This window comes from Vespa crabro, chromosome 10 (genome assembly GCF_910589235.1).
Source record: "Vespa crabro chromosome 10, iyVesCrab1.2, whole genome shotgun sequence".
Lineage (NCBI taxonomy): Eukaryota > Metazoa > Arthropoda > Insecta > Hymenoptera > Vespidae > Vespa > Vespa crabro.
Genome location: NC_060964.1, coordinates 5,866,992 through 5,894,815, shown reverse-complemented (window position 1 = coordinate 5,894,815; position 27,824 = coordinate 5,866,992). Strand labels below are relative to the sequence as shown.

The 27,824-nt window shown below is 30.3% G+C and overlaps 4 protein-coding genes across 7 annotated transcripts in view; 3 read left to right on the top strand and 1 right to left on the bottom strand.

Annotated features, from left to right (window-relative positions):
* The first annotated feature begins 587 nt into the window (after positions 1–587).
* On the top strand, positions 588–8,713 carry LOC124427673 (glucose-6-phosphate 1-dehydrogenase). Of its 2 annotated transcripts, none has more exons than XM_046970890.1 (8): positions 588–811; positions 6,253–6,377; positions 6,483–6,847; positions 6,949–7,317; positions 7,440–7,669; positions 7,796–8,001; positions 8,155–8,315; positions 8,422–8,713. In XM_046970890.1, the coding sequence occupies exons 1-8, from the start codon at positions 793–795 to the stop codon at positions 8,510–8,512; spliced, it is 1,566 nt and encodes a 521-aa protein (XP_046826846.1). In that variant the 5' UTR covers positions 588–792; the 3' UTR covers positions 8,513–8,713. The 2 variants fall into 2 exon arrangements, with proteins under 2 accessions (XP_046826846.1, XP_046826848.1); XM_046970892.1 differs by lacking the exon at positions 588–811 and adding an exon at positions 5,408–5,574.
* A 117-nt stretch (positions 8,714–8,830) lies between these two features.
* On the bottom strand, positions 8,831–13,888 carry LOC124427669 (striatin-interacting protein 1 homolog). Of its 2 annotated transcripts, none has more exons than XM_046970882.1 (12): positions 13,413–13,888; positions 12,997–13,113; positions 12,612–12,895; positions 12,361–12,539; positions 11,981–12,294; positions 11,694–11,904; positions 11,448–11,602; positions 11,134–11,378; positions 10,822–11,049; positions 10,580–10,751; positions 10,261–10,465; positions 8,831–10,161 (listed from the first exon to the last, which is right to left on the bottom strand). In XM_046970882.1, the coding sequence occupies exons 1-12, from the start codon at positions 13,497–13,499 to the stop codon at positions 9,896–9,898; spliced, it is 2,463 nt and encodes an 820-aa protein (XP_046826838.1). In that variant the 5' UTR covers positions 13,500–13,888; the 3' UTR covers positions 8,831–9,895. The 2 variants fall into 2 exon arrangements, with proteins under 2 accessions (XP_046826838.1, XP_046826837.1); XM_046970881.1 differs by having other exon boundaries at positions 13,404–13,881.
* Positions 13,889–14,448: 560 nt separating this feature from the next.
* Positions 14,449–27,824, top strand: part of LOC124427670 (protein wntless) — a 34,858-nt gene continuing 21,482 nt past the window's right edge. Inside the window, exons 1-12 of one of the 2 annotated variants that reach the window (XM_046970883.1) lie at positions 14,449–14,712; positions 15,173–15,360; positions 15,442–15,547; positions 15,666–15,790; positions 15,873–16,028; positions 16,110–16,287; positions 16,367–16,494; positions 16,623–16,628; positions 16,737–16,898; positions 16,977–17,204; positions 17,320–17,473; positions 17,573–19,369. In XM_046970883.1, the coding sequence (XP_046826839.1) occupies positions 14,607–14,712; positions 15,173–15,360; positions 15,442–15,547; positions 15,666–15,790; positions 15,873–16,028; positions 16,110–16,287; positions 16,367–16,494; positions 16,623–16,628; positions 16,737–16,898; positions 16,977–17,204; positions 17,320–17,473; positions 17,573–17,673 (1,638 nt within the window). In that variant the 5' untranslated portion in view covers positions 14,449–14,606 and the 3' untranslated portion in view covers positions 17,674–19,369. Of the gene's footprint in view, positions 14,713–15,172; positions 15,361–15,441; positions 15,548–15,665; positions 15,791–15,872; positions 16,029–16,109; positions 16,288–16,366; positions 16,495–16,622; positions 16,629–16,736; positions 16,899–16,976; positions 17,205–17,319; positions 17,474–17,572; positions 19,370–19,401; positions 20,278–27,824 lie in introns of those variants that run through there. The other variant, XR_006943000.1, reaches the window with a different exon arrangement.
* Positions 20,270–27,824, top strand: part of LOC124427675 (ubiquitin-conjugating enzyme E2 H) — a 29,037-nt gene continuing 21,482 nt past the window's right edge. The window contains exon 1 of the mRNA XM_046970895.1: positions 20,270–21,738. Coding sequence (XP_046826851.1) covers positions 21,686–21,738 — 53 coding nt within the window. The 5' untranslated portion in view covers positions 20,270–21,685. The remainder of the gene's footprint in view (positions 21,739–27,824) is intronic.

The following is a 27,824-nucleotide window of genomic DNA, read 5'->3' as shown; positions in this document are numbered from 1 at the left end:
TTACAATCAGTTATATATTCTAACCCAAACTAATCCGATCGTTATGTTATATACGAGACAAGTATATGCTAATTAAGTATATAAACTGATATGATATTGCATGGCTGTGGGAGTGTTGTTCATTTGTGCTTGTAGTTCATATTTTGACCGTACTTGTCGCTGAAGTCATACACTCTTCCAGCGAAAGATGATGAACCGTCTTAAGTGTTTCATGGAATGTATAATATTGAAAAGAGGTCTCTGAGAGAAATAGTTCCTATTATGAACAACTGTTTCTATTTGGTTAGGTGACGAAAATGATAATAATCATCATTTTTGTTATTGACTTACGTAATTTCTGATTATTTAAACTAAATGTTAAAATGCAGAAATAAAATATTGAAAGTTTAATTACACTAAGAAAAAATTCTGAATGTCAAGAATTTACATAAAATTCTTAAGAATTATATTACGATTAAGACTTAACATAAATGAAACGCAAGAGAATCGTCGGATGATATTGACAAGTCGTAGATTTTTTTTTTTTTTTTTTTTCATTAACTAAATAAAGATGGAGGATTTCTAAACATATGTGGTGATCTTTTGATCGATCAGTCTGCCGCACGTGCTGTAGCTGTGCGGATTGTTTGAACTTAACCTTAAAATTTTTGTCGCTTTGAATTTGTTCATTTTGGTAATAGAATATAGTACTGATTTTTCCTTGCGAAAAATAATATTATAAAATTAAAGGAAATTTTAACGGGATACTTTTGATAATATCTGACGTCGATCGTGTAAAGTTAATTTCCTAAAATGGCGAAAATCAAAAGAAGTAAGTACATATATGGATTTAAATATATGTATCGTTAAAAATTAATTACATTTAAGAATTACCTTTTATGATCACTTACAACGTTTAAGAATTTAACGATATAAATATATATATATATATATATATATATATATATATATAATTAATTGCTTCTTGGAATAGAGTTATTTAATTCATTAATATGAAATCATGTTAAAATAATTTATATTATTACTGATTTGAATTACAAATCCGGGATGTTCTTATGATCATAAAAATATTAGAGAATGAAAATTGTTAATTCGTTTGCTTTCAATAAATATAATTATAATTTATTTAATACGTATAAAACTTTCTGAACGAATTAGAACTTTTTAATGTATTTTACGATGTTCAGATATATATATATGTACGTATGATATGTGTTATGTATGCGCGCGCGCGTATGTTGTGTATATAAGAAGTTGTGATATTCGAGATAAAATCGTATGACTGTACGATTTTACTTCTTTTTTTTTCCTTTTCTTTTCTTTTTCTATACCTTAACCGACAAACACATACCAGTTATAACGTACAACTGAATAAGATTCCTGTTTAATCTCTCAAGAATCATTTCTATTGTATTATACATCTTATCATATTTATCATTACCATAATACCAGTAACAAGAAAGAAAGGAACAGAGCCATCATTTCTTGATTCTCAATAATTTTTTGGATTATTAGCCATTTCGCAAATATTTTCGTGAAAATATGATGGGGAAAAAAAAAAAATTAAAAAAAGAAAAATAAATGTTTCGAAGAAAATCATGAATTTATATATTTAATCATGTGAAAGGTATAATTCCATTATCATGAATAATTCGTATTACTTTTAACTCGTAAAGTAGGTCTGTCCAATGGATTTTTACAATCGCTTGAAGGTAAACTCGTGAAAGAATATTGTGCAAGTATGATACAATCCTTTTTTTCAATCGTATCAACATGGCGGACTTGAAAGAGAATCTTTCTTACTTGCTATATATATCATTATTAAATAAATAATATCTAATAATATATATATATGGAAATATGTTAATATGATTTTATATTAACATCAATTATTATTTATATTAATATCAATTATTGGAAAATAATGTCACATTCGTAGATTTATGATATTCATAGAAATATCTATGTATGTATATACATATATCGTAATCAACAATAATATCAATATGATGTGTCACGCCACCCATCACGCAAGTTAATTGGACGATTAACTTGTTGCTTACAACTCGTACGCAGAAAAAAAATGTATATATATATATATATATATATATATATATATATATATATATATATATATATATTATTATATATAGACAGAAAGAGATATCTATTAATATTAATAAAAAAGAACAATAAGTTATCCAATATATATATATATATATATATATATATATATATTTATTGAGTTAACATATCGTCTTTAAAGAATCAAATAATATTTGTCAATTTGATAAAATTGTCGATAATGAGGAAAAATGAGGAAAAAAATAATTTCACCGATTATGGAGCGTAATGAAAAAAATGCATTTTTTTTTTTTTTTTTTTTTTTTTTTTTTTTTTTTTTTTTTTTTTTTTTTTTTTTTTAAACACTAATTAACGTATTTGAATATATTTTTGGTATATCACTAATTACACTATATACTTCATGTTGTAATCTCTTGGTTGAAAGGAAAGAATAATGGGAAGATAAAACAAAAAAAAGGAGGGGCCAAGGTAACGTGTAAAATTTTAACTTACGTATATATTTACTATCGATCATTCTCTTTCATATTGAAACTCTTGAAGGAAATCGAACTTCGCTTAATGTTGATTAAGTATCATTCTTTGATACAATAAATAATCAATTGACCTACTTTTTACAAATTATTAGCCATATTATATCATATTTTATCACATTGTATATTTCATGGATTTATAAAAGTTTTAACATTGGCCTTGTAATACGTAGAAACGAACATATAAATAACGTTTTAGGATTCGTAATCTCTATTAATTTATTATAATAATAATTAATACTGATGCTAAGAGGAGTGTGTTAAAACTGTATTTAAAAAAAAGAAAAAAAAATTGTAAAAAGAAAACAAAGAAGAAATGATTTCTCTACTTTCATGTGTATCTTTTAGCATATATCAAGGTTACTCGCCACATTAATATATTGTAAGTATTTATACAGGGTGTCTCAAAAGTCACTATATGTGTTTTATATTTCAAGGTAAATATTACAAAGAATTAATATTATTTATATATCCTTGTCTTCAATATCCGTCTCCGGAGATCTCAAATATTTAATGTATTAGATGATGCGATATGAGCCGATAATCCGATATTTTTCTGAGATTTTCTTGATATTCAATTTCTACTGTTATCACGTTCATTGGTGATACGAATCTAGAATAGAAAATTTATAAATTGTAAAAAATTGTCGATATATCTATTAACTTTTCTTTTGTTTTGCAAGTACACAACACAAAAGTACATATCTTTATCGAAGTGTAGCATTTCTTTTTTCTGAAAGGAAAAAAAAAAAAAAAGAAATCGTTACTAAAATAGATAACGACTTTAGAAACATCCTGTATGTGACGATGATGCAAGAATTCGTTTCTTCATTTTTTTTTCTTTTTCTTTCTTTTTTTTTTTTTTTTATTATTCGTTCTTGCAACAACGTAAAACGAACGTTGACATTTGCCAGATTCTTTTTCGTTGATATTGCACGTAATTTTTATTTTAAATCGTATCATAATTTAACGATATATGTATGCTAAGAGTAAAGATTTTTAAATCGGTTTGGACAATGCTAATATAAGAATTTGTTTAATAAATCAATTTAAAATTTTTTTCATATATTTCTCTATATTATTATTTATCATGCCAATATTTTGTATTAATAAAAATTCCGTAAATGCTGCTTTGAACTTTTATTTATTTCTTATTAATCACTTTACGAGCGTACAATTTTTAGATGCTATGTTACAGATTTAAAACGTTAATACATTGTTGAAAAATTCTTTATGTTACATAGTACGTTAACTCGTCAAACTCGTTGAAATATCTTGTTGAACGTACATTATTATCGGTCAAATTGCCAGTCATTGCTTTCGTAAAGAGGAAAAGAAAGAGAGAGAGAGAGAGAAAGACTGAGCGAGCAAGAGAGAGAGGAAGATCGAATGAGTGAGTGAGTGAGAGAGAGAGAGAGAGAGAGAGAGATATCACGTGGCACATGTGCGTACATACGTAAATAATTCATGATCAATATGATGTGATCGTAACGTAAATGCATACATAATTATGAATATTAAAATATCATTATTTTCTTATGTAAAATTCGATGTGATTCATATTAATGAACCTCGAATGGAGCTTTAATGAATTTGTTATAAGGATATTAAAGCTATTTAAAAGAAGAATTTATTTCAATATTCGTGTTTCACTTTAAAAACGAAATTTATAAGTTAATCAAAAAAAAAAAAAAAAAAAAAAAAAAAAAAAAAAAAAAAAAAAATAAAATAAAGAATGAAAAATAGAATTATCAACTTTTCAAATGTTCCTCGACTATATATTTCCGAATGAGGAATTTGTAAATACAAATTATTTCTTATGTTTTGAAAAATAATACGAAATATATTTTATCTTGTGAATGTATTGATATATTAATTAGATGCTGATAGAAATGTTCGTTTCTTAACTTATTTCATTTCTTACATAACTTATGTAATTTATGTATACTAAATGCAATAGAAAAATCCGGTTTTTTACATTGTAGATTATAAATGAGTTTCATATCAAGACAATTGATTTACATAAATATATATATTAAGAATTTCTCATTCGAACATAATTCTGTTATTTTATTTTCATATATTGGATTTACGATTATATACACGATATTATCGACGTAACGAATAAACAATGTTCATTATTATTACATTTTCTTCAATAGTACGTCATTATAGCTATATTTCATCTGTAATTTTCTAAATGTCTTAACGTCTTAAAGAATAATGGATGATAAAGTAATCATGCAATTATATGCTTGATCATGAAAATACGTTTCTAATATTATATCTTGTGCGTTGGGATAATTAAAAACGATGACAGGAATCGTTTGACGAACGAAAGAAAAAAAAAAAAAAAAGAAAGAAAAAAAACAGTGATTTACGATTCCTCGTTAAAATTAATATTTTTCCAAATCGAACGAATTAATAATACATCTTGATTCGAGGAGAATTGAAATTTTTTTTTAATAAAAAATAATAATTTGTTGGTCCGTGATAATGTTTCTTTGTTTTTTTTCGTTTTCACTCTCTCTCTTTTTTTCTTTTTCTTTTTCTTTTTTTTTTTTTTTTTTTTTTTAATTTCAAATAAATCAGACTTTATTTTATTATAAGTGGTCCTCAAATCAAAGAGAGATATATTTATATGAGATATTATTATGCTTTTATCTTTATAATCTTTCTACTTTTAGTATCTTGATCGTTCGTGGTTTAGCGAACGATCAAAATACTCAGGTAAGGTTTACGTCTATGCGCATTTTCTTTAGAATAGAGAAACGAACGTGATCTATCGATACTGTCGATCAGTTTGAGTTACGATGTCGTACCGTGTAGATGCTCGATAACGTACTTTTTAAAAGGTTTACTTTATTTTAAAAAAAGAAAAAAAAAACCTTTGTCATCGTTAAGTTTACATTTCTCCTTGAGAAAATATTTTATATTATCAAAATTATAAACATGCTAAGTAAGTAGAAAAATATTATTATTTCGGTAAAAATAACTCTGCCATCATTTTTTGTACAAACGTAAAACAAGAATATTTTCGTCTTAGGTTTTGTTATTGTTGTTATTGTTGTTGTTATTGTTATTTCTCTTTTTATTCTTTTAAACTTTCCGAAGTAATAAGTATCTACATACGTGAAATGAATTTATGAATTTTATATATACGTGTATATATTCATTTGGTTTCTTTTTTCTTCTCTTTTTTTTTATATATATTTTCTTTTTATTTTTATTTTTATTTTTATTTTTTTATTTTTTTATTTTTTTATTTTTTTTTTTTTTTTTTTTGACGAATATTCCCGAGATATTTTAGAGATTTTCTACTTGAACACGTGACAAAAGAATCTTGTCTTTCAATCTTCAGTCTTGTCATTGTCGACATCCTGATTGTGTCAGGATCACGAGGATAGATAAGTGCAATTATGTACGTTCGCTATTACGCTCGCTCTTTCATGTTTGATACATACGAATAAAATGATACGTTATCCGGTAGTTTCGCGTATTAAATTCAATTGGATTGATGAGAGTAGATACATTTTAATTAGAGTAAAACGCAAAATTTATGAATTAAATAGTTACACTATACTTTTTTTTTTTCTTTTTTTTTTTCTTTTCTAACATTTGTTCGATATTGTCTTAGAAACATCTACGGAGGAGAGTCTGCAATTCATCCGACAATCTTTAAAGTCGGATGAAATGGATCACCTCGAAGGTACCCATTTTGATAGACTTTTACCACACGTGTTTGTGACACTCGGAGCTTCTGTAAGTAAGAAAATACGATTTAGAAAATATCTTAAATTAATTTTGAAATTTATACCATTTGAAAAAAAAAAAGAACTTTGGGAATGAACGTTCCATATTGCATAGGGGGATTTAGCGAAGAAAAAGATCTATCCGACGCTTTGGTGGCTTTTCCGAGACAATCTTTTACCAAAAACAACGACATTTTTCGGTTATGCCAGAAGCAACATGACTGTTAAACAATTGCGAGAAAAGTGTCATCCCTATATGAAAGTTAAACCGGATGAGGAATATAAATACGAGGAATTTTGGAAATTGAATTATTACGTTAGCGGTTCCTACGATTCGGAGGAATATTTTAAATTGTTGAACAACGAACTGCAAAAGCAAGAACAAGTCTCAATGGCCAATAGACTTTTTTATTTGGCTTTGCCACCCACCGTTTTTGAAACGGTTACTGTGCACATTAGAAACGTTTGTATGGGACAAAAGTAAGCGTTCTTTTCTTTTTTTTTCTTTTTTTTTTTTTTAAGTTGCATCAGAATTACGTAAACGTTCGATATTGCGGTGCTAAATGATGCCTTTCTTTTAGAGGTTGGACAAGAATTATCATAGAAAAACCATTCGGCCGAGACGCGCTTTCATCGAAACGTCTTTCTGATCATCTTTCATCACTTTTCAACGAAGAACAGATTTATCGGATAGATCATTATCTTGGGAAAGAGATGGTTCAAAATCTAATGACTTTGAGATTTGGAAATAGGATATTTAATCCAAGTTGGAACAGGGATAACATAGCTTCCGTACAGATATCGTTTAAGGAACCATTTGGTACTCAAGGAAGAGGTGGATATTTCGATGAATTTGGTATAATTAGGGATGTAATGCAAAATCATTTGCTGCAGATACTCTCACTCGTTGCAATGGAGAAACCTGCCTCGTGTCATCCAAATGATATTAGGTTAAATATTAATATACTTTTTAATAATCTTATAAACAGAAATTTCATTATAATACGTGGAAATTTTTATCATAGTTCGCACATTTTGCTACATGTACACATTACCGTTGTTTTATTTTCAGAGATGAGAAGGTTAAAGTCTTAAGATGTATAAAACAATTAGAATTGGACAATGTAGTTTTAGGACAATACGTGGGAAATCCAGAATCGAACAACCCCGAGGCCCAATCAGGATATTTAGATGATCCTACGGTACCAAAAGATTCAAATACTCCAACTTATGCATTAGCGATACTAAAGATTAATAATGAACGATGGGATGGCGTACCCTTTATTCTTCGATGTGGGAAAGGTGAAACAATTTCATAAAATTTTTTTTTGTAATTTATCGCTTCGTTAAGGGTGCTTCGTTAAAGATTCTTTACTAAGGGTAATAGTAGTTTTTTTATTGTACAATAAAATTTTGTTATACTTTTAGCTCTGAACGAGCGTAAGGCCGAAGTTAGAGTTCAATATCAAGACGTACCCGGTGATATATTCGATGGTAAAACAAAAAGAAACGAATTGGTTATAAGAGTACAACCTGGCGAGGCATTGTACGTTAAAATGATGTCAAAATCACCTGGTATTACGTTTGATATGGAAGAAACGGAATTAGATCTCACTTATGGTAATAGATACAAGGTGAATGTATATTTTTTATTGTCATTTACATATATGGTATTTTGTAATCATTGTTTCTTTTTCTCTTCGCCAAAAAGAAAACGATATTGTATTTTATTTTATTTTCTTTTATTTATTTCCTTTCAAAATAATTTATAACTATTATATATGTAGGATTTGAAATTACCTGACGCTTATGAAAGATTGATTTTGGATGTCTTTTGCGGATCACAAATGCATTTTGTACGTAGCGACGAACTTTACGAAGCGTGGAGAATTTTTACACCCTTGTTACATCAAATTGAAAATGAGAAAATACAACCGATTCCTTATAAGTGAGTCTTCCTTATATCAATTTTTTAATTTTTCATTAATGCATATTTTCTGTTTTGTTTTGTTTTCTTTTTTTTTTTTTTAACGAAATGTATAAAAAATTTTTAGATATGGCTCCCGCGGACCAAAAGAAGCTGATGATAAAGCAAAACAAAATAATTTTGCTTATTACGGTTCCTACAAATGGATATCTTCGTGAAATAATAAAGAAGATTAAATTTATATCATTGTGAAACTGATAAAAATATAAAAACCAATTTATTCTTATACAATCTGCGATTGTGAGCTATCAAGATTTTGTACAATAATTAAGATGGCATTTCTGTAATTTTGTACACATTATTTATGAAATTTTCTACATTGATGACATATATATACATATATTTTGGTATTACAGAGAGATATTTTCTATTACTTATCTATATATGCACGTGTACTCCTCCTATTTATTATATATGAAACTCCTTTCACAAAAACGAGTTTATTTATTTCAGGGTGAAAGATGATACAAAGTTAGTTTCTACTTATGTCATACTTTTATTAAATCTTGACAATTTAAACATTGTGCCAATCACTTGAAATATAGATAATATACATCAGTTAAACAACATAAATGAGAGAGGAAGAGAGATGTTTATCGGCTTGGCATCGTTCAAATCTAATTAGATAAAGTTTAATCAGATATTTTTGTATCTCAAATTTTTCATGTCTGTTGTTTTGAATATTATGACAAGCCAATTGTGATGTGTATGTGGTATGATACTATACATTTAAATATAGTGCTATGTTATTTCTCTTCGGCTCTTTCTTTTTTTTTCTTTTTTTTTTCTTTTTTTTTTTTTTTTTTTTTTTTATACAAAAAGATCAATTACATTTGGATTATATAAGTCAATAAAATTTATATATTTTTTATTTTTTTTTTTTTTGCAATAAACAAAAATGGACTGAATTAATTAAGTTTCTGTAATTGAACATCAATGTTCTAAAACGTTATAATTTTGCATATTGTCACTGTTATAATGGAAAAGGTGGGTACATATAAAACTCATATAAAATATGGAAAGTTCAATTTGGTATAATACATATTGTATATCGGGAAATATATCCGTTGCGTTATTATAAATAAATGTATATAAAGCTAGATGATATAATGTGAAAATATGAAGTGATAAATTGTAATATAATTTCTTAATCTTTAATAATTACATATAGAGAAGAGGATAATATACCCACTTATCAATTAGTATTCAAGAAATAAATTTTGTTGCCATCAACGTTAGAGATTGCATAAATAATACAATGGATAAATATAAATAAAGAAACATAAAATAAGAACTTATGTTGCAATTTATGAACATTCACTCTAAAATTAGCTAGTTTATTCTATAAACATTTGCTATATTAGAGCCATCCATTACAACGTATACAAATTAAAAATAAATCAGTTCATAATCAAATGTTGATATGGCAATGTCTTTGAACACTTTTCACAGTAGTATATGATTTGTAAAAATGTCAAAATTTGATCCAGGTCTATCAATTGATGAAAATACTATTTTTATACTTTACACTTATTCAAAGTTTAAATTTCACAAGCTTCAGGATCCAACAGTTCATCCCAATTAATACTTCTTTGAAACACTTCTTGTTGTAACCATAATTCGTAATGCTGTTTGAATTCTTCTGTTAATTTTACGTTCGTTCCAAGTACAGAGGTAACAGACGTATCAACGGGTTCTAATTCTTCGTCTTTAGGAGCATTGGAATATCGTCGATTATTAAACTGATCAACACAAGTACGTAATTCACATTCCTCAACTTGAAAATCCCATGGTCGTGCTTCTAAATCTATGAAAGAACATATGCATATGGTAATAACATTTTATAAAGAAATAGGAAAGAAAATGAACCTATGCGAGAATCAATAAAATTAATTGAATGACTTACCATTACCATAGGCCCAGTCATCGTTAAGACGATGCCTAACTTTTGCATAAATTACACTTATAGTTTTCATATTCGTTTTCCGCCATTGTCGTCCAAGATATTTAGTTTGCATTTTTAACAATTTTAGAACGTATAATTGCATCATAGCATGTCTTACTTTTAATGTACGTTTTAAAATGGGTGCTGATTTAAAAACCACTAGCATCTATGAATGAATGAAAATAAAATTTTTTTAAATTAAATATTAATTATTAAAAATGTTACAAATATTTTTCTCTCTCTCTCTCTCTCTCTCTCTCTCTCTCTCTCTCTAACTTACCATAATTCTACTGTGTTTCCATTTGGTTAATTTATTCAAAATTCTTAATAAATTAATACATGAAAAAATATTACGCCAAGAATACGTTTGATTGTCCCCAATTTCAAGACTTTCAGGCGTTAGTTCTGGTTGATCGCCAATAACGCACATAGGAAAGTCCAAAAGAGGAATTCTGCAATGAATTTAAAGCAATTACAAAAAATAGTAAACAAATTTGTAGAAAAAAATGATATTTAACTTACACATGTCTTGCTTCTATATACGATAGAATGTTTTGATTCAAAAACTTCAACACAAGAGGTATACAGTTAGCAAATACTAAATGTTGGGACATAAATTCAAATTGATATATATGATTCAATTTGAAATGTTTTAATAGAAGAAGTAAAATAGCAGAAACTGCTTTAACAATGATTTCTTTATGTCTATTAACATCGTTTCCTAATTTCATTGACTGCAAAACTGTCATTCTACAAAACAAAATTATTTAATTTATCGTAAAATTATAATTTATATTAATTACGTAAAACGTAGTAAAAAAATATTTAACATACGGCATTTCTTCTGGCAAAACATCGGCCATTATATTAATACTATCCGTCTTAGCTTTACTAGTTGGTGCAGCGGCAAGTAAAATTTTTAATAATGCAATCATGTACTGTGGAAGATTGGGTAATATGGCCTGATATAAAATTTCTGTTGGAGTTTGACGAAGAGGAGGTTCTGGAGTGCTCATTGGATTTCTAGCTATTTCTTCCTCCTCTTGAATTTGAACTTCAGCTAAAGATGTATACATATGCTAAAAATGTGTACGTATAATAATCAGTTCTTTAGATCTTACGTTACACAAAGAGAATGTTTAGCTTACTCTTTTAAGCGTGTTGACACCCTCATGTATTGGTTGGGGTAAACCAGCTAAACTCTCTCTATCTCCTTGTAATTTATAACCAACGAATTTAAGTCTGGACACTTCCAGGAACGTATCAACATCTTTCTGTCTTACTTTTGGTGTCCAAGGTAGACCTACAAGATAAAAATAAATATATTAAAAATAATCATTTTAAAAAATTAAATATTGACTATTGTAAAAGTTAATAATGTAGCTTATCTTTCCCTTTGTTCATCTGTGGAGTGTAAGGCCTTAATTGAGATTGATTATTTTGATCTTCATAGTAAGTTTGATTCCAACCAGGAATACCTGGTTGACTTATGAGGTTGACCATCTCTCCTTCACCTTCATTTGCCGCAGCATTATTTCCTGGTTCTCCACCCTCGTATTCCATACCTAAGCCTGGCTCGTCTAATGAACTTTGCTTCATTAAACTCTATAAAATATTTTATTTTATATAATTAAAGGTGAGATAAAATTTATATAATAATAGATAAGTAACAGAGACTAACCCGTCTAAGAGGTCTTTTATTACATTTCTGATTCTGCGTTTCTATTAAATCTGGTGCACTAGCAGGAGGAGAACTAGCCCTCATGGTTCTTGCTACTTCTATTGTATCTTCTTGTTCTGTATCAAGACCAGCTTCCTCTCTATATTTTTTCTTTAATTTTCTGAGCGTATCGATACCACCCAAAGAAACTAATATTAATTTCCATAAAAGTAAAAGAACTTTTTTTATAGGAAAATGGGGAGCAGATCCACTACAAAAACAAGTCACCATACCAAGAAGTTTTACGATAAGTAATTCCTCACCATATGGATTTACTGAAAGAAATAATCAAACTAATAATTGGTTTATTAAGAATTATATTTGTATCCTTTGATAATTACCAAGTTCCTCTTTAAAAGATTCAACATAATCTACATAAACACTGTACTCTTTACTTTTTATTTCTTCTCTCATAACTTCTGTGATGATATATAAAACAGACAGAATTATTCTCAAGTCAACAGAATCTGCAAGACTAACAGCTAACTTCCTCATAGCTAAGCTAGCAGTTGTACTGTTTCTAAAATGCATTTAGAAAAATATTTTAAAATACAATTTATAATTATTTTATTAAATATAAATTGAAACTTACTCAATTTCAATATTTAAAAGCTCTACAAATGCTGGAAAGACACCAGCTTCATAAAGCAACATAACATTTTTTCTTGTCCAGTCTTGCTGTTCTTTGTCAGATTGTACCTCAGCCCAACAGCCTTGAACTAAATATAAAATACAACGCGCAGCTTTCATCCTTAATTGTTTATTGGATACTTCCAACTGATCTAACAATTTATATACAACTGATTTTTTTTGAGATGCATCTAACTTTTGCCACCAAGGACATAGCTTATACCATTCCATTTGATCTTCAAATGCCTATAATACAAAGTAAACGATATATATATATATATATATATATATATATATATATATATATACACTCAATTGTACAAACAATTGAATCTATATAATCTTACTTTGAGATTAAGTTGCAACTCGTATTGTTCGGTATAGCTATATAATTCAGCGATCTCATTGGCATGTGTATCAGCATCGTCATAAACAAAATCCAAATCTACACTTTTTGGTTCATCCTAAGGAGAAAGAAGAAAACTACATTGATAACGAAGGATTTTGGATCTTAATATTTCTTATCGTAATTTAAACAATTGGTATGATTTATTAAAAAAAAAGTTTATATATATATATATATATATAAAAATCTCAATAATATATATTTGAATTTAATGAAGATTATTAGGTTAAGAGAAAAAAAAAAAAAAAGAAAAAGAAAAAATCAATATACTCGTGAATCATCATCCGTGATCTTCTGTCAACATAATGATCTTGTAATTTTCAATTTGAAAAATTTATTTTACTTTACCTCACTTACATCTGGATCAACTTTTCGTCGGTAACCTACACGTGGAAAATCCCGCTTCCCATTTCCATTTGCATCCATCGGTACGTCACATAACATTTTGTGATAATGATTAGACTAAGAACGGGAAGAGAAACCGATGGACACATTTAAGGTAGACAATGTCTTATAGTATTTCCCGATTTTTCTATCAAAACCGTACGTACAGGCTCACGTATGAGTATAGAAAAAAAAAAAAGAACTAATCCGGACAATGCATATTGCAAAAAAAAGGAATTTATGATTTTCGAATCAAAGCAACAAACATTCCGTAGCTCTGATAATCGAATAACTGATTCAGAAGTTATTCTTGCAAGGACTATAAACTGCAAGCAAGTTCTAGGCTCGATTCGTTTCGTCCGATCTGGACAAAACTCTCGCGTACGAGAGTATAAGTCGCGCCAGTAACTTTCCTATCAACGAACTACATATATATATATGTATATACATATATACTACGTATGTTGCATATATATATATATATACATACCGATATATACTATTTCTGGACAACTATCGTTCCTATATTAATCCAATTAGCTATATACTCATGCGTGACTCGTAAGATGCTTTCGACACTTCATTTATAACGCAGTTATTTCTAATTTGCACCTCCCTCCTCACCACACCTCTACCGTACCCCACCCCCTCTCCCCAATCACTTTTCTAGATTTTTATCTATGATAAAAAGTTTGATAAAATCGAAGAAAATAAATTGGAGAAATATTTTTAAAATGTTCGATTTGGCGCCTTTTTCATTGTATTCGTGGAAAAATAAATTTTAAATAATTGCAAGTGACTTTTCGATATAATTAATCGATTTTCTCGTTGATACAAATGTAACGTGAAAAATAATCCTTACAGATACTTTTCCTTTTTAAAGAATAAAATTTAGATATTCTTTTGCTTTTTTTTTTTCCTTTTTTTTTTTTTTTCTTCTTTTTATTTCTTCTTCATCTTCTTTATTTTTTTTCTTTTGCAAATTGTTAAACTGACCAATCACGATAGACGTTTAAATAGAATTGCGCCGGTTTTGCTTGGAGTCCTGTAAATGGAGGGGCCAATAAACTTAAGTTCTTGGCAAACGCTTCTGTTCGATACGATTTTATGCATAAAGGAAAGCTTTTTGCCCATTGATACGGTTTACCGTAATAAAACGGCGAGACAATGCAGGGTACAATTATAGAAAATTTAAGCGGCAAGAAACTTTCGGTATTGGTAATATTATTAATCGTTGCACAAATCGTTTGCTTTTTAATAGGCGGCCTAATAGGTGAGTAATAATTTTTATTCGTTTCATTAAACACATTTAAAAGGGATCGCATTGTCAATGTAAACAAAATTTTTGAAATTTTTTATTTTCACTTTTTATTCTTTTAAATGACGATAATTCTCGTTTTGTATTTTGTTTTGTTTTGTTTTTTTTTTTTTTTTTTTTTAATAATACATTTTATTTTCGCAGAACAATGAACATCGCAAATAATTTTAAGTCTATTGTTTCGATGATGTGATGATATTAGATTTTTTTCCTTTGTTAATTTGATTTGATTTTTTTTTCTTTTTTTTTTATTTCTATCTTTTTTTTCTTTCTTTTTTTTTTCTTTTTTTTTAATTATTCGACATTATTTAACATTAAAGTTGTATTTAAAATGACGAAAGTTTATTTTTCTTTCGAAATATTTCTTATAGTTTGCAATGTGTTCATCCTTATTTATAAAAATTATTATTTTCAGCACCAACACCTGCTACAAGTCAAAATATATTAAGTACACCTTGTAAGGATATACGAATTAATGGAACTGAACCTGGTGCAGGAAAATGGTTTTATTCAAGGGGCAAAGGTTCTTGTACTCATGTTGATATAAATCATTTTAGTTTGGATAGCCATCATCAAGCACATCAGGTGGTCTATACATTTCAGGTAAGAATTTTATTATTATTTTAATGGGATAACAAATTCTAAGAATTTAGAACTTAGATAGTTGTTTGAATTATATTGTAGATGCCTTCTCCACGTAGTAGCTTGCAATTGGATTATTCTAGATGGCAACAAAATCTTATAGGAGTCTTACAGGTGGATATTGTATATCACAGTCAAATTCAAATTGGTAAGTTAATTTTATATATATATATATATATATATATATATATATATGTATATATATTCATGGATATGTACGTATGTACCTAATACTTTCTAATAATTTCTTTTTTTACATATGATAGCACCTAGAACTAAAATAACTCTGGATTCAAGACTTGCTTATAGGAACAAAGAAGATCCAGATGGTGCATGGAAGCCATACGCTTCTTCTATAATAGAAAGGATCTTGGATTGTAGCATCGATGATGTAAACAATTAATCTCTCTTTTTTTTTTGTTTAAATAAGTCAACCATTTATGATTTATCCATTAACATTGTTTTATTTGCAGGCAATGGAACAATATAACTATAATTGCAATGTTGTACCTTTGTTTGAATTAGGATCGTTGTTTCATGATTATTATTTGTTGAATATTCGTATTCCTGCTGATACTGATAGGAACATTAATCAAGGTTTAGGACATATAACAGATCTGTGGCTTACTGTAAGCAATGCATCATATATAATTAAACTTTATCTTATAATATATTTCTAAATATCATATATAGTGTTAGCTTCATTTCAGGCCATTAATCAAAATGGTGGATTTACAAAAGTATGGGTAAGCCTTAAAACTGTTTTTTTCCCGATTGTAGTCAGTGTTTTGATATGGTACTGGAGAAGAGTTCATATGTTATCAAGATCACCTGCCCTTTTGGAATATATGCTCTTGGCTTTAGGAATGGCATTAACATTTTTAAATTGTATGTAATTGCTCATACAAATATGTAATTACATTTATATAAAATTAATAAGTATAAGATAATATATTAATTATTACAGTGCCTGTGGAATATTTAACTCTTGCATATGATATGCCATTTATGCTTCTTTTGGGCGATATCAGGCAAGGAATATTTTATGCAACGCTTTTATCTTTTTGGCTTGTCTTTGCCGGGGAACATCTTATGGTAACAATCATTTTCTTTTGTATACACATAATTATGACTTTTTTCTCTTATCTATATTCCCAAAATATGTGTTTATTTTAATTATTTTTTGTTTTGTTTTTATGCGATACTACATTATACTACATCAGATTCAGGTGCGTTTGAAATATTATTATTCATAATTGTATTGAAAATTATAATTTAATTTTTCTTTTTTTTTTTTTTTTTTCTTTTCTCTCTGAAATATTATGAAACTTGTTTAGGAGGGTGACCAAAGAAATTCTTTAAAATGTTATTGGCGTCATTTATCTGCTGTGGGTATAGGATGCTTGTCATTGTTTATCTTTGATATGTGTGAACGTGGAGTACAATTAAGAAATCCATTCTATTCAATATGGGTCACAGATCTTGGTACTAAAATGGCAGTATCCTTTCTCTCTCAAAACTAAATGATTTTATTATAATTCATTTTAAATATTTATTCCTTATATAATAAATAATAGTTATCTTTTATAATTTTGGCTGGAATATCAGCTGGTGTATATTTGATATTTTTAACTTATATGATATGGAAAGTCTTTATGAATATAAGTGCAAAAAGAGCTACTTTACCAGTTATGAGTTCGGCACGTCGTTTACATTACGAAGGTGTGATATATCGTTTCAAGTTTTTAATGATTGCTACATTATTATGTGCTTCATTAACTGTTATCGGATTTATTCTTGGTCAGGTAACTGATTCTTTATAGAATATTTTTACATATACATATATATTATACATATATTTTTAAAGTTATTAATCTTATGGTCATTATGAAAACAAGCTGTTGTATATTTTTGAAATAGGTTGCAGAAGGACAATGGAAATGGGATGAGGAAATAGAATTACAAATGACATCTGCCTTTTTCACTGGAGTTTATGGCATGTGGAACATTTATACTATTGCATTATTATGTCTGTATGCACCATCTCATAAACAGTGGCCGATCGAACCATCTGGTAAATATCATTTTCATTTTATTTTATCAAAATTTATTAATCATCAGTAAATATTTTTTTTCATAAAACTATATGTTATGTTAAAATCATGAATTCCAGAACACAGTATTAGCGAAGAAATTGAGTTCTCGCGGCTTCCTACCGATCCCAATGAGATGTTGTCACTCACAGCATTTGCCCGAAAAGCAGCTGTGGAATAAACATCTTAAGTATTTTTATTTGTTACAAGTAGAACAGATCTATAGATTTTTCAGTATTCACAGGATAATAACGGACACGACTGATAATACTTTAACCATAAATTTTATATGCCAAAACTATTTATTGTTCCAAATATTTGGGATTTTTAGTCTACCTTTACGAAGTTTAAGTTACAATATCGCGTATATAATTATAGTGTGATATATAATTAGTATAGATTCAATTGCTCAATGGATTATCTAAAAATGTCAAAAAGCACAAATTTTTTCTTCCAATAAGTTGACAGAAACAGGGTGAAAATGAAGTTGTATAACTAATATATAGATCTTTATAGGACTTATACAATTTTCATAAAAAAATTTTTATTATTGTAGTTAATATGATTGAGAGAAAAACTTCCAGATTCTATATATTATCGGATAAAAAAAAAAAAAAAAAAAAAAAAAAAAAAAAAAAAAAAAAGAAAAGAACAGTATACGAGGATCATTTTAATTTATATACGAATTATTTCATTACTCATATCAATTTCTTGAAGTATTAGAATGACTTAATTAGAAATCAGTATGTATTTTCTTATTTATTCATTGTTTTGCATTATATGTGCAATTATAGAATTATAAATGGTATTAGTATTTTTAAATTTGCAATGACTTTTTTAATAGGCAATATTTAAAAATAGACCGTGTAATTTACTTGGTTGTATTCTAAGAATTTCATTTATTGAGAAAAGAATCTGTTTCGTCTTATTATAGTACATATCATTATCAGACAATTATCTATATTTAATCTTTACAATCGTGCATTTAATCATACAATTATATATTATATAATATACAAAATTAGAATTGAAATTATAATCACGAAATATAACAGCAGCTTTTTCATAATACATAATATGTCATGTTTTTATTAATACAATTTGCACACTTTATAACGTAGTTTGCACGTTGGATCGAGTACTTAAAGGGAAAAGATATCAGTATAAAATTTCATACTATGTCAATTTAATCTAATAATTAAATTCTTCATCACACATCTTGTCATTACATAATATTCATAAAATCGTTTGTAAGTATACTAAGTAGTTTGCATATAAACATTAGAAATTATTTAATTTTATGAGGAGAAACATTATTACAAGTCAAGTATTCAGGATATTATTCGAAGTGCAATATTTGCTTCTTATGTTTAAAATGAGTTGCTTAATATTAACTAGAATATTATATAGAATACTTGTAGACAAGATAGAAATATGTATATATATAGAAAAGGAAAAAAAAAAAAAAAAAAGAAAAAAAAAAACTTTAAAGTTAACAATTTAGTAAGATATTTAATACATTTATATAATTTATACACAGAAATATCATTACATCATTCGATACGATTTTGACTGATTTTATATAATTAATAATATAATGTAACGCAGGTAGTGAAAAAATATGATATATTTCTTCTGGAAATAAAATGAATTAACATTAACATGTTAAGAAATTATGTATTGTATTTTACCATAGAAATGCAATTATTTATGTATCAGGTAACACTGTATTCTCTAATGTAATGTGAAATTTTTTCTAACATCTACATGCATATATAAAAATTTTCTAATTTAGTAAATTTTATACTTTTTTTAAATAAATAATTACATCTGTTGTGTAATCATGTTTTCAATCTTTCGATACTATTCGTACGTTAATAAAACAAAAATCATAAAATTTTGATTTCAGTTTGGATCGTTCAACCATTTTGGAACATTCGACAAGCTAAGCGAGACTCTTATCTATCTTCATGTTATACGTAATGTTATTATTTTGTTTATCGTTTTTCTAAACGTTGATACATATTTAAGTTAACGTCGCTAATATAACGTAACATAATGTAATGCATGATGGATTTTACATTAGTTATTGAAATGGGCGTTTATTTGGCAATATTGTTGCTTACAAAATCTTCAATCGATTGATTTTTTTCACGCTATGAAACATAATGCATTCTACGGTATTCAATTGAGATCAAATATAAATAAATTGTCTTCAATCTGAAGAGAAAATACACGGAAACGTGTTTTTTTCCATATCGTGCTGAAGTCAATTTCTCCACTATTTTTGGTAAGTCATTGAACGATTTAAATTAAAAATATATATTACATTTGCATAACGTTGCATTATTCATTATTTATTAAAAGTACGGATCGGTATTCAGATCGAAATCATACCTAAAATGTTCGATTCTTATTGTAAAAAAAATGAAACGTTTCTTCGTGTATAAAATGAAAAGAAATATCGTATAAGAATATCGTTAAGTAGAATGGATAAAATTATTTGTCAGTAAAATTAAGGTGTAAAAAATTTCGAGAATCAAGTCAACATCGATATAACATGACACCGAGAAGCTTGAAAAGCCCGCCTCTATTGAAACAAGATGGCGATTAGAACGGTTCGAGCGCCATCTCGTCGTGGCAGAGCGAAAGAGAAAGAAAGAGAGAGAGAGAGCGAGAGTGGAATGACGTGAGGGGAGGGGTAAGAAGGAGAGTCCAGTACGTCGAGGAGAGAGCAGTATCGCAGATGCAGTGAAGTCGTCCGTAGGTTGACAGGTTGTGCGTGGTGGGTGTGAAGGAGTGTTAGAGAGAGAGAGAGAGAGAGAGAGAGAGAGAGAGAGAGAGAGGAGAGAGAGAAAGAGAAAGAAAAAGAGGGGAGAAAGAGACAGACAGAGTGAGAAGAACAAGCCGGTGGTGTAGCGAGAGAGGCGGAGGGCGAACGAGTGAGCGCGAGAGAAATAAAAAAAAAAAGAAAAAAAAAGAGAATAGAGGAAAGGGATATCGTTTTGTTGTCGTGCGTTGAAGGAGACGCATTCGTGCGACTTGGTCATGTTTTGCTCGTGCTTCGTAGCCGAGAACGAAATGATTCTTTGAAGCTTACAGAGAAGTCCTCTCTCGAACGGTTTAGGAGTGTGCGAGGAACAAAGGGAAGATATACGATACGCTGTTGAGTAATTTCGGTCTATCTATCTATCTATCGGTCGGTCGGTCGGTCGGTCGGTCGATCGGTCGGACGGACGAACGAACGAACAAACGAACGAACGACGGACGGACGGACAGACGGACGAACGGACGGATGGATGGACGGACGGACGATCGGACGTTAGTTCGTTCGGTTTGACGTTCGGAGGATCAGTCTATTTTGTTAAAGTCGCGTTGCGTCGTTTACTTTAATCCACCGTCAAGGGTATTATATTTTCTCATCTAAGAGAAGATAATATCCGCCAGCAGGTTTGGCGAGGTCGTCAGTTTTACGACGACGTCGTCGTCGTCGTCTGGCAGGCAACAGTGTATCTATCTCTCGCGTCGTTGTGTTTATTCGAGCGTTTCTCTATCGCGTTGGCAGATCGGCGATAGTAAAAACGAAAGCCAAAACGGCGACGTCAACGGCGACGAAGACGACGACGACAAAGACGACGACGAACACGGCGACGACAAAGACGATCACGGAGACGACAAAGACGATCACGGAGACGACAAAGACAACGACGACAAAGACGTCGACGTCGTACGGTGATTATTGGGTGCGCGTGTCTTTGTTTTTCTTTCTCGGTGCTCGATATTCAGAAGCGTTGTTGGTGCGACGGACAGAGTGCGGCGCGTTACCGTGAAAAGGAGGAGACGACGACGACGACGACGACAAGGAGGTTGTGGAGGAGGAAGAAGGAGGAGGAGGAGGAGGAGGAGGAGGAGGAGAAGAAGAAGAAGAAAAGAAGAAGAGGAGTCGGTTGCGGCGTTGGAGGAAGAAGAAGAGGAGGAGGAGGAGGAGGAGTCGGTGGTGGTGGTGGCGGTGGTGGAGGAGGAGGAGGAGGAGGAGGAGCGTTTATCCGTGAGTTCACGAAGCCGTGGTGCGCGCTGGATACGTAGCGGACTCTCGTGGAGGACCTTCGTGCGTGGAGCTACGATCGGGTGGCACAGCTGATCCAAGGACTCGGGTACGAAGGGCTCTTACTTGCCAATAACAGCCGACAAATATGTCGTCCCCCAGCGCTGGAAAACGACGTATGGACACGGACGTTATCAAACTGTATCCTTGAAACTTTTTTCTAACATCTCTCCCCTCCAATTTTTTATCTATCTATATATATATATATATATATATATATATATATGTATTTATCTATCTGTCTTTCTCTCTCTTTCTCTATCAATCTATCTCATTATCTGTCTTTCTTTTCTATCAAAACTAATACTTTCTTTTTCTATTTTTTTATATTTCTCATCAACTAATCGTTTTTTTCCGTCTCTCAGCAACCCCTTGCGACGACGCTTTCATTTTCTCTTTCTCTCTCTCTCTATCTCTATCTCTATCTCTATCTCTTTCTTAGTTTTTCTATCACACACGTGTTCGCAATGGAATATAAAAGTGACTTGTACATTAGAATTTTCTTTGTAAGAAGTGTACAGAGAGGTTCAGTGTGAATGAGTGTGCATTAGCGTGCGTATGTATGTATGTATGTGTGTGTGTATGTTTGCGTATATGTATGTATTTATATGCATGTAGGTATGTGTGCGTGCATAAGTCGTGTGTCAGTCCGTTTGTTTATCGGGGCCATACACAATCGACCATGCCTCCTGCTGTTGCTATTGCTGCGCTGCTGATGTGTTACTGCTGCTGCTACTACTATATTACTACACTACTACTACTACTACTACTACTACTATTACTACTACTATCTCTACTACTACTATTACTATTACTATTATTATTACTACTACTATCTCTACTATTACTATTACTACTACTATACTACCAGTACTACTATTACAATTACTACACTTCTACTATACGACTACTACTAGTATTACTACTGTATTACTACTACTGATACTACTACTACTACTACTACTACACGTTCTCGTCGTAACGATAGCGCGTTGAGGGGAAACGACGGTGATTTTGGTGGGGGATGTGCGGTAAAGGCTTCATTGGATGGTGGGGAGGTTAGGCGGTCGAGGGTTAGGGGGAGGAACATGGAGAGGCAGGGGGCGGAGGAGGACACAGAAGATTTACACGGCAACGTGCACACAATGGTTGCATGGGGCTCACAACGGCGATGTACGATGCCTTCAACGAGACGAGCGAACGAGCGAGCGAGAGAGAGAGAGTGAGAGAGAGAGAGAGAGAGAGAGAGAGAGAGAAGAGTATGAGGGACGTTTCAATTTTTCTCGAAACAGACGAAAAGCATCCGACGAATGGAGTTGACGGACGTACGGATACACAGCTGTTTTTAACCAGCTGATCGTACACGTCTCCGCTAACAACTTCTCGCGATATATTAAGAGTCTCTATTCTCGTTTAAGAAATACATGCATACGCGCTTGCATCTTCTTCTTAGTACGGAGTGGAAGGGGCGAAAGGAACGTTGGGTTGGAAGAGAAGGAGGGGTGGGCAGGCAAGCGAGCGGGTATTCGATAGGCTGAAAGAGATAGATAAAGAAAAAGAAAGACAGAGATATACGCACATACGTACATACATACATAAATACAAAGTATGTAGTCAGCTTTTGTGTTTTCCTTTTTCTCAATATTGTTTTAAGTCTTAATCTTTTTTATCCTTTAACTTCTTCGACGAATCCTTTTTCTCTTTACCACCGATCATCGTCCATTTTTTTTCTCTCTTTTAAATGTATCTATCTCTTTTAAAAGCCTTTAATTGAATTTTATTTTAGCTACATACCTTTTACACATATAATTTATTCGACAAGCTTTTTAGAGAGAGAGAGAGAGAGTGTGTGTGTGTGTATACGGGAGGTAAAAAATATTATATTATATATAAATACAAATCGTTTACGGTAGAAATATTCAATCAAAATTTTCGCTAGATGCTTTAACGAGGGTACAATATCAAAGGGGTTACCGAGTTGAATGATCGTTTTCTATGAGCGCGCGTGTAAGAATGAAGTGAGAAAGAGACAGATGGTCACGGTGGGGGTGGATAAAGGTGGGATGGAGTTGTGCGTGGTGAGGGGTGAGGGATGAGGGATAACGCACGCCGACCGCGCGAAGGAACGTAAGGAGTGTAAGCAATGGGATAGACGTCGTAATCGCGACGTTCGTTTCGGCCTCGATTCTTTGAGCGAATAGACGTGCGGGATCGACGAGAACGTAACGAGACGAGACTCTTCGCAGTTGTACGTAAAAATAAAACGGACGACTATAGAACGACCAACGCCGTTGGAAGAAGCTTTACTCTGACGCAAATCAGGACGCGGAATCAATGCTTTTTCGCAAAAGTTAGTCATATATATTTTATTCCGTTTTCTTTCTTTATCTCTCTACCTCTATCTCTATCTCTATCTCTATGTTTTTCTTTTTTTTTTTTTTTATCTTTATCATTATCTCTTTGTATTTCTTTGTACGAATCGAGAAGAAAAAAATGTATCCTCTCCGATGGATGATTGTCGGTAAAAGGAGAAAATACGAGGGAGCGATTTAAAAGTTTTCAAATTTCCCGCGTTTCGATACTTTCAATGATGGCACCTCGCGTCTACTTCTCTCAATTGATAAAGACGCACGACGCAAGGTTTCTCGCCTACGTGCGTTAACACGCGAACACATACCTAAGTATATTTATATGTATGTATTTATATACATATATATGTAGTCTTTCTTATATACAGTAATAGTCATCGAGCTATACGAAAATTTATTTCCCCGTTTGACGTAACTCCTTATGTTGTCGTCATTTTAAGTACTCAACGTACTACTCGGCTTGATAGTTCAATACGAATCGATAATTTTGCCCGATTCGTAGATTATTTTTTTTTTTTACAACCTCCTTTTTAAAATGGCATTTACAAGACGAAAGTATCTCTACTTTCGTATAACTTACGAAGTATAAAAATCTATACGTAGTTAAGTATAAAAAAGAAAAAAAGTTATTTGCTATAACTGTACGCTATACGGATATTTTAGAAATTCATGGCAAACGATTTTTTTTTTGATAATTTTTTTTCTTTTTTCTTTTTTTTTTCAATGATACAACTTTTAATCTCACAACTTTTCTTCTTTTTACCTCTCCTTTTTTTCTTCCTTTTTCTTTTCCTTTTTTTTTTTTTTGTAAATGTAACTTCCCGCGTTCCTTTTTTTTTCCATATATCGATCAGGCTACGTGCGATTATGTGTGTGTGTGTTTACGGCAATCGCTTCTACGAAGCAAAGCAATACGAGTCGACAGGCTATCTCTATCCTTTTTTCTTCTTTCTGAACCCTTAATCTTGTCCATGTGTGTATATATGTATATATATATATGTATGTATATATATATATGAATATATCTATGTATGTATATATATATATATATATATATATATATGTATATGTATATATATGTATACACACGTTTCTGGTAACTTTCCGCTCCTAGGGCCTTTATCTTTCAGTCTTCTGACGTAGATTTACGTACACATAGATATATACATATTTATATACGTATGTACATAAGTATGTATGTATGTATGTATGTACGTAGGTAGGTAGGTACGTTGTACATTGCTCGACGTTTCTCGCGACGAATGATCTATTTTCAGAGATCGAAAACTCTGCTTGTAGCGCGCTAGACCCTTTTAGAAACGCATATATACTCTTATAGTTCTTTAGATTTGTCCTTGCTTTTCTTCGATATCTCGAACGATTATTATTCGTTGGCTGTTCGATGATTAAAAATTAATTAAAAAATTTCGTAAAACTTTCCTCGAGCATTAAAGAATATTCGACAAAAGAAATTCGATGTTCTCATTGATCGCAATCTTCTTTCCCTTTCATTTTTCAATATTTATCTATTGAGAATGATTTCGTTCGCGATCGATGGTTGACGTAAAATAAGGAATATCGAAGAAGTGATCAATCAGGGAAAACGATAAGAGCATCGTGTATCTATGTCCGAAAATACTTTCCCCGAAAGATTTTGATTGATTCGTGAATACGAATTTGCTCTTTACAATTGTTTATTTATGTGTGAGATATTTGGAAGCCAATGATCGATAGATCCTTTTGATAATCCTCGGTTTATAGATCCAAGAAAAATTTTATATCTTTCCTGTTGAACCGTTCGACGCTATTTTCGTATTTTATTTCTCTGAATGAATGATGAATTTATCGTAATTTTCTTTTTTCTTTTTTTTACTCCAAAAATTTTCCAAACAAATATATATATATATTTAAATTTCACATATATAAATGTCATAATAAAATTTTTAATAAAAAAATATACTAAAATACCAACATTGTATATATATTTATATATACAATTCGGATAATGACGGGTAGATAAAATTCAAAAATTTTTTTTCAGAATAGTACCATTTAGAGTAGTACCATTTAATGCCAATTCGAAAAGTTAATATTATGTATTCGTTATGTTATATTATATTTGTTCTTTCCATTCGAATTCGACGTCACTTTAAAATGTCTTTAGTTTGCGTAAATCACTATTTTGATTTCATTCCGAGTACAGGATGACACGTGTGCATTGTCGATCGATCTCTCTTCATGGTTTACAATAAATCGTTTCCTTTCATCTGGCACAGAGTCACGTCTGGTTTAAACGTTCTCGCAACCACATCAGATTTTATGTTCCAATTTAAAGGCGTGCTTGCCCCTGACTCACGAAACTATTGCGGCCAAGTCATTCTTTGTCTCTTTCTGTCTCTTTCTCTCTCTCTTGTATTTTTTTTTTTTCGTTTAGCATTTCCAAAAAGAGTGACAACAAGAAAGAAAGGGAGAGGGAGAGAGAGAGAGAGAAATAAATAAAATAAACGCATACGTTCTTTTCCTTTTCTTTTATAGAATTAAAAACTCATTCTGCTTTATCGGCTCGTATCGTTTTCCCATATTAAGTGTTAAAAAAGGCTTAACTAACAAAGACATTCTCTTTCCCTCTTTGTTTCATTGTATTTTCGTAAGCCGATTGGTTTTTCTAAAAGTAAGATAGGGAAGCACAAATAGATAGGACAAGGATTGATAATTTTTTTTTCTTTTTTTTTTTTTTTTTTTTGCGCCAGAACCCCTCAGAAAATTTTCCGATAGATCGACGGATACTCCTTCTGGAACTCCTCCATATAATTTTTTTCAACGTCTGTTTTTTTTTTTAATAATGGCCTCTCGTTCAGATTATGCTGAACCGTTTTGAATTTTTTTAATAAAATCTTAGAATTTTCTCGGAATATATTCTTGGAATTCTTGAGATCGAAAGAAGACCATTTACAAATCGAAAGAACATCAACAACGTGCTCTTAGTTTTTTTTTTTTTTTTGTTGCTTCACTTTTTTTTTCCCTAACATCTTAATCGATAATGGATAAAGCTTTGTTGTTTCGATCAGAAGTAATAACGGTGTTTAGCGTAATTTTTTGATATTAATTATTTTGATATCGATAATTCTTATCAAGAAAAAACAGAAAGAGCAACGTTTCCACTATCGGTTACTATTTTCTTTTCTTTTTTTTTTATTTTATTTTATTTTATTTTATTTATTTTTTTTTTATTTTATTATTTTTTTTTTTTTTTTTATATTTGTCTGACATTTGACTTGACGATGACGTCATAATATTATATATCCATTCGCATATGTTCCAATAGATATATGTAATTAGCAAATGTCGATATATATATATATATTATAAGGAAAAATAACGATTATATGACATGATATTGTTTTTATTGCAAAATAAGAGACGAAAGTATAATGTACGAATGGTATCTAATAAAAGGAAACTTAGAGTAATGGATTTTCTATATCGTACAGCTTCTGTTATTGCTTTTCTCAATAAGTAAAGAGACCTTGTGTTTTCTATCTTTTTTTTTTTTTTATCTTCGGAACGAATTGCGAGCGAATGTGTCGGCACAATGGTGGAGATAGACGGATGATCCTTTTCTCTGCTTTTATTTTATTATGTGACGTATGTACATACATACATACATACATAGGAAATACGTATATGTATTTAGACGTTCAAGCTGTTTTTCTTTTTCTTTTTTCTTTTTTTTTGTTTTTTTGGCATCCTTTTTTATAAGTCGACGTAAAATATTTGATCGATCACACTGCTCGAGATTTGTTCCTTTCTTGTAATACGCCATCTTTATTTTCAACGAATCTGAGAATGAGTGTTCTA

Bases quoted from the DNA above. Each gene is read 5' to 3' on its own strand.
- LOC124427673 (XM_046970890.1), top strand. The intron at 6,848-6,948 runs GTAAGCGTTCTT...CCTTTCTTTTAG, and splicing joins AACGTTTGTATGGGACAAAA to AGGTTGGACAAGAATTATCA. The intron at 7,670-7,795 runs GTGAAACAATTT...TTATACTTTTAG, and splicing joins TATTCTTCGATGTGGGAAAG to CTCTGAACGAGCGTAAGGCC.
- LOC124427669 (XM_046970881.1), bottom strand. From the start codon at position 13,499: ATGTTATGTGACGTACCGATGGATGCAAATGGAAATGGGAAGCGGGAT. The intron at 11,603-11,693 runs GGAAAGATAAGC...TTTATCTTGTAG, and splicing joins CACTCCACAGATGAACAAAG to GTCTACCTTGGACACCAAAA. The intron at 10,162-10,260 runs GTAAGTCATTCA...GTTCTTTCATAG, and splicing joins TGACTGGGCCTATGGTAATG to ATTTAGAAGCACGACCATGG.